Source organism: Octopus bimaculoides, chromosome 5 (assembly GCF_001194135.2).
Source record: "Octopus bimaculoides isolate UCB-OBI-ISO-001 chromosome 5, ASM119413v2, whole genome shotgun sequence".
Classification (NCBI taxonomy): domain Eukaryota; kingdom Metazoa; phylum Mollusca; class Cephalopoda; order Octopoda; family Octopodidae; genus Octopus; species Octopus bimaculoides.
The window spans coordinates 26063457-26070832 of NC_068985.1; the positions used below are offsets into that span (position 1 = coordinate 26063457).

The window sequence follows — 7376 nt, forward strand, 5'->3', positions numbered from 1 at the left end:
TTGTGTATACACACAAATGAACACACTCAAAAATGTTTTCTTTTTCATATTACTGATTAACATACATTTACTTTCCAGATAAGTGGCCATCACACATTTCCGCAAATAAGCCACTTCTTTTGCCAAATACTGTTCAAGAGACAAACAAATACCCAAACCAGGTTTCTGGGAAATTAGTAACTAAATTAGTACCAACAACACAAATTCAACAACCAGAAAATATACAGCAATCTTCACTGTCACAAATGAGATCCATTAATCCTTTTAAACAAGCAAAACCTATAAATCCTCTGATGGCAAAATTCTTGGGAACAAGTGATGTATATGCACCAGAAAGGCAATACAGAGAGGTGAAGAGACTTGAAGTGATTCCAGAAGCTGAAAATAAAGTAATTTTACCAATATCACCAGTGTCAATGAAGAATAACATAGAAAGAATATTTCCAAGTTTAAAAACAAAAAATTGGATAAAAACAAATAGAAAAATTGGACAAACTGAAAAAAAGATATTGAAAGAACTTTACAGAACATTGCGGAAGAAGCAAATTCCACTTAATAGAATGCCTGTGACAACGAAGAGTATCAAACCCAATAGTGAGAAACTATTGGCTCTAGCAATGAAAGAAGTAGTACAAAGAATGTTGAAGAAAAATGTTATGCAAGAAAAAATGTTAGGATTGGAACCAAGACTAACAAAGGAAATGATAGAAAATTATTCACAAGAAAAAGAGCCAAGAAATTCAAACAGGGAAATATTTGTGAAAGACACAATGCTAAGACTATTATCAAGTCTAATAAAGAATGTATCTTACAAAAGAATGCAAGAAATTGAAAGAAAACATAGACATGAAGGAAGGCAGAGAAGGGATACAAGAATATTGTTAACAAGGACAAAACAAGGGGTATTACAAGAGGCAGATCCTAGAAGGTTATCAAGAATAGTACTAGAGATGTCACCTAAACCAGTGGTAGGAGTTTTGCCAGGAATTGCAAAAGTTATAACACCTGGCCAAGAACAAAATGTCTTAACAAGAACAAACCATAGAAACTCACCTGTAATAGTGTATCCTGCAAATGTACAAAGGATCTTGCCAAGAATGAATTACCAAAAGTTACCAGGATTATTACAAATATACCAGCCAAATATATTAGAAAGAAACGAGGGGAATGTAGTATCCAGACCATTCCATGCAATGTTCCCAGTAATGGCTCCAAATGTATTGGCTGCATCAATACCAGCTGTTATTCAAAGAACACCAGACAACACAGGAACTCATGGACTTTTACAAGATGTAAGGCAAGATATGTATAACAAAAACATTAATAGAATGCCAAAAATGTTACAAAATGGTGTAACAGGAATGATACAAAATGAGGCACCAGTAATGGTGCAAAGCTTGGTACCAGAGAAGGTTCATGGTGTGATGCCAGGAATGCTGCAAAATAGTATGCCAGCAATGCTTCAAGATGGCATGCCAGGAATGCTGCAAAATGGTATGCCAGTAATGGCACAAAATGGTATGCCAGGAATGCTGCAAAATGGTATGCCAGGAATGGCACAAAATGGTATGCCAGGAATGCTGCAAAATGGTATGCCAGGAATGCTACAAAATGGTATGCCAAGAACGGCACAGAATGGGAGGCCAGTAATTGTACAACGTGTAATGCCACAATTTCAAGAAATCATATCACCAGGAATGTTGCAAAATGGTATGCCAGTAATGGCACAAAATAGTATGCCAGGAATGCTGCAAAATGGTATGCCAGGAACAGCACAAAATAGTATGCCAGGAATGCTGCAAAATGGTATGCCAGGAACAGCACAAAATAGTATGCCAGGAACAGCACAAAATGGAATGCCAGGAACAGCACAAAATAGTATGCCAGGAATGCTGCAAAATAGTATGCCAGGAGTGCTGCAAAATGGTATGCCAAGAACGGCACAAAATGGAAGGCCAGTAATTGTACAAGGTGTAACGCCACAATTTCAAGAAATCATATCACCAGGAATGTCTCAAAATATAATACCAGGAATGGTACAAGTTATGATACCTGGAATTATGCAAAATGTGATACCAGAAATAGAAGCAGGAAAAATGCAGCATGTAATAATTGGAAGAGATAAAAAAATGATATTAAAACCTGTTCAAGATACAGCAAATACATATGCCAATTCAAGGCAACAAAATGATGAGAAAATGTTAAAAAATGACAACAAACAAGAAATAGTTAAAAAGAATTCTATAAATAATTTGATGAATGAGGGGGGAAAACAGTCAATAGAAAATTGGCAAATATCAAGAACATCAAATGCACCATCTCTAGAATTGAATAAAAATCCACATAAAATGTATGAGAATATATTTGAAGCAAAGGAATTTAAGATTCAAGGAATCCCAGATAGGTCATCATCAGGAAGCTTGCAACAAATGTTACCACAAATTTCCCATAGAATGCAAATGCTATCTGGATCTATGCAGCAACCACCATTAACTATTCAAAAGATGAAAGTTCAATTACAACCATATAAATCTGAAAGGAGTCAATACATGTTACCTGGAACTGTAGAAAGAATGGTTGAAGGAACAGTGCAAGAAATGTTACCTAGGGTTGTTGAAGAAATGTTAATAGGAAATGCACAAAGGATATTACCAGAGAAAGAGCAATTGATGTTACATGGAACAGGACAAGAGATACTCACAGCAAAAGGACAAAGGATACAACATGGAACTGGACAGGGCTTGTTACTTGGAACTGGACAAAGGATACTACCTGGATTTAGACAAGGAATGATACCTGGAACTTGGCAACAGATGTTACCTGGAACTAACCAACTGATGTTACCTGGAACTAACCAACTGATGTTACCTGGAATTGGACAACATAGGTTAACTTTAACATTGCAAAGAATATTGCCTGGAACTGGGCAAAGGATGTTGCCTGGAACTGGACAAGGAGTGATACTTGGAACTGAGCAAGGAGTGTTACCTGGCACTGGACAAAGAGTGGTACTTGGAACTGGACAAGGGGTGTTACCTGGAACTGGACAAGGAGTGGTACTTGGAACTGGACAAGGGGTGTTACCTGGAACTGGACAAAGAGTGGTACTTGGAACTGGACAAGGGGTGTTACCTGGCACTGGACAAAGAGTGGTACTTGGAACTGGACAAGTGGTGTTACCTGGAACTGGACAAGGAGTGGTACTTGGAACTAGACAAGGGGTGTTACCTGGAACTGGACAAAGGGTGGTACTTAGAACTGGACAAGGGGTGTTACCTGGAACTGGACAAGGAGTGATACTTGGAACTGAGCAAGGAGTGTTACCTGGCACTGGACAAAGAGTGGTACTTGGAACTGGACAAGGGGTGTTACCTGGAACTGGACAAAGAGTGATACTTAGAACTGGACAAGGGGTGTTACCTGGAACTGGACAAGGAGTGATACATGGAACTGGACAAGGGGTGTTACCTGGAACTGGACAAGGAGTGATACTTGGAACTGGACAAGGGGTGTTACCGAGAACTAGACAAGGAGTGATACTTAGAACTGGACAAGGGGTGTTACCTGGAACTTTACAAAGAGTGATACTTGGAACTGGACAAGAAACGATACTTGGAACTGGACAAGGGATGTTACCAGGAACTGGACGAAAAGTGATACTTGGAACTGAGCAAAGGATGATACCTGAAACTGGACAAAATACATTACAAGGTATGTTACTTGGAACTGGACAACAGATGTTACCTGGAACTGTACAAATGATGTTGCCAACAACTAAGCAAGTTTTGTTACCTGCATTTCGACAAAGGATGTTACTAGGAACTAGGCAAGTAATATCACCTGGAATTTCACAAAGGGTGTTACCTGGAACTTTAAAAATAATATTACCAAGAACTGGGCAAGGAATATTAGCTGTAAGTGAGCAAGGGATGTCACATGGAACAGAAAAAGGTGTGTTACTAGGAATTGAACAGAGGATGTTACCAGCTACTATGCAAGGCATGTTACCTGGAACTGCAAAACGTATTTTATCAAGAACTGGGCAAGGGATGTTACCTGGAATTAAGCATGGACTATTACTCAAAACTGGGCAGGTGATGTTACCAACTTCTAAGCCAGGGATACTTTTCAGAACTGGGCAAGTGATGTTACCAGGAAGTGAGCAAGTGATGTTACCATCTACTGAGCAAGAATTGTTACTTGGAACTGGGCAAGAGATGATGCCTGGAATTAAGCAAGAGATATTACCTGGAACTGTAGAAAGAATATTATCAGAAACTCAACAAGAGATGTTACCTAGAACTCACCAATGGATATCACCAGCAAATGAACAAGGAATGTTACTTGGAATTGGTCAAGGAATGTTACCTGGAAATGAACAAGTGATTTTACCTAGAACTATAGAAGGAATATTATCAGACACTGAGCAAAGAATAGTAACTAACACTGGGCAAGGGATATTACCTGCAACTGAGAAAGTGAAGTTACTTGCAATGAGGCAAGGCATGTTACCTGCAACTGGGCAAGAGATGTTACCTGGAATCAAGCAATGGATGTTGCCGGGAACTCAGCAAGGGATGATGCATGCAGTTCCACAAAAGACATTACCTGTTATTGTGCAAGTAATATTACCTGGAACTGGACAACAGATGTTACAAGGAACTCAGCAAAAGATATTACCTGCAACTGAGCAATGGATGTTACCTGTATTTAAGCAAGGGGTATTACCTGGAATGGGTCAAGGTATGTTACTTGGAACTGGGCAAGGGATACTACCTGGAACTGAACAGGTAATGCTACCAGGAAGACAAGGTATCTTTGTACAGGGGAACTTACCAGAAAATGTGCAAAGGATGTTACCTAAAAATGAGAAAGGTGTGTTACCTGTAAAAATGCAAGTAATTTTACCTGCAACTGAACAAGGATCACTACCTGGAACTGTAACATGGATTTTACCTAGGAATGAGAAAAGGATGTTAAATGCAACTGGGAAAGGAACATTATCTAGAATTGTGCAAGAAACATTACCAGGAATGAAACAAAAATTCCTTCTTGGAAATAGGCAAGGTATGTTACCTGGAACTGGACCAGAGACATTTGCAGGACATTTTCAAAAGGCCTTAGTTAAAAATGAACAAAATGTGTCACCTGTAACTGGACAACAGATATTACCAGAAAATGTACAAGAAATGTTAAATGGTACCAGTCAAGGAATTTTACCAGTAGAGCAAAGCATTTTGCCTGGAGTTATACCAGAAATATTACCTGAAACAAGGCAAGTGTATTTTCCTGAAACTGTGCCCAATCTGTTATCTGGAGCTGGGCAAGGAGTAGTAGACGGAAATGTGCAAACAATATTAACTGGAAATAGTCAGAGCTGGTTCCCAAATAATTTGCAAGGAACCATACCTAAAAATGTGCAAGCTGTGGTACCTGGAAATGTACAAGGGACATTATTAGGAACAGTGAAAGAAATACCGCCTCCAGCTAAGCCAGTGATGATACCAGGAACTCTTAAAGAGATCTACCCTGGTAATTGCCATTGGACTGTACCTAAAATTGGGCAAGGGGTGTTACCAGAAAATGGTCAATGGATCTTTCCTGGAAATAGACAAGAGATGGTACCTGGAACTGGACAAGGGATGTTACCTAAAACTGGACAAGGGGTCTTACCACTAACTGAGCATAGAATCTTAAATGAAAATATGCAGAGGGATTTAACTGAAAATATTAATAACATCTTACTTAGAAATAGGCAAAATGTGTTACTTATACCTGTGCAAGGAATTTTACCAAGAAATCATCAAGGGATTTCACCTGAAACTGGATATAGGGTTTCATCAGACAATGTTCAAGGGAACTTCATTGGAACTAAGCAGGAGATGTATCCTGAATTTGTTCAAAGCTTAGGTAACAATCAGCAAGGGAGTTTAGCTGTAACTGAGCATGGAAATTGGCAAGGGATGTTACCTGGAGCTGTTAGAGGGGCCTTTCCAGAAACTTTGCAACTGACCTTACCACAAAACAGACAGGGGATTTTACCTGGAACTGGGAAAGAGTTGTTAGCTGTGCCTGGACAGAGGATGTTACCAGACACAAAGCAAAGGATCTTAGTTGGAATTAGAAAAGATATATCACTTGGAAGTGGGCAAAGTATGTTGCCAGCAAATAAGCAAAGTATCTTACTCCCAAATGTTCAAGGAGTGTCACCTGGAAACTGGTATGTGATTTTACCTGGGACTGGACAATCAATGGTATCAGGGACTAGGGAAAGGATATCACCAGGAACTGGATATGGAATTTTACCAAAAAATGTGCAAAGGATCTCACTTAGTCCTGGGAAGATGATCTTTACAGGAGGTAGGCAAAGTGTGTCACCAGAAGCAATTCAAGGAACTTTACTAGGAAACAGACAAATGATATTACCAAAAAATGGTCAAAGGGTGTTATCTGGAATTGATCAAGGGATATTACTTGCAAATGGACAACAGAAGTTTGGTGGACATGGGCAACAAATTTCCTCAGGAAATATGCAAGGGAATTTGCTGAGAACTGTACCAGTGATGTTACCTGGAACTGTTCAAAATGCAGAACAATATACATCAAGAATGATGCCAGATATGAGAGGATTAGCAATAATTCCAACGTTATCACAAGGAATAAATCCTAAAATGTGGCAAAGAACAGTGCCAAACAGGCTAAATTTGGGAATAGTACAAAACTCACTAAGTACCACACAAACACGTTTACCTGAAATATCAGTAGGAAAAATGTATGGAACATTTACCCAAGCTAAAAATGGAATACCACAAAGAGCAAAACACACAAAATTACAAAACAAATTTAAATCAATACCAGTTAACCCCCAGATGGGTTTAATGACTTTTCTGGAAAGTGGAAATAATAGACAGATTTGGAAACCATCTTCAAACCAACATCATGTGGCGGAGTTTGAATTAAATCAGGAAGCAGCTGGCTCTAAACTACAAAAAGGTAAGTCGGGTTTTTATACATATGTACATATACATACATACATACACAAGCACACATGCATGCATGCATGCACACACACACACACACATACATATGCACACACACACACATACATATGCATGCACACACACACATCTGGTGTATGCAGTTGATGTATCATACCTCAAGTATTATACCCAGCACTGCTGCATGGATGAATTTTCACACACCCAGTCTGATGTTTATTGTATTTTTAACACAGTATTTCCTGATGAGATGTTATCTTGGAACAAATACTGCAGTAACTGGCCTATCAAGTGTACATACTTTAAGTATGATACATAGCTGATTCTCTCTCTCTCTCTCTCTCTCTCTCTCTCTCTCTCTCTCTCACACACACACAC

General features: G+C 39.0%; 1 protein-coding gene across 1 annotated transcript in view; it reads left to right on the forward strand.

The window, feature by feature from the left end:
• Positions 1-560: 560 nt before the first annotated feature.
• Positions 561-7376, forward strand: part of LOC106874953 (uncharacterized) — a 12462-nt gene continuing 5646 nt past the window's right edge. Inside the window, exon 1 of the mRNA XM_014922875.1 lies at positions 561-6993. Coding sequence (XP_014778361.1) covers positions 561-6993 — 6433 coding nt within the window. The remainder of the gene's footprint in view (positions 6994-7376) is intronic.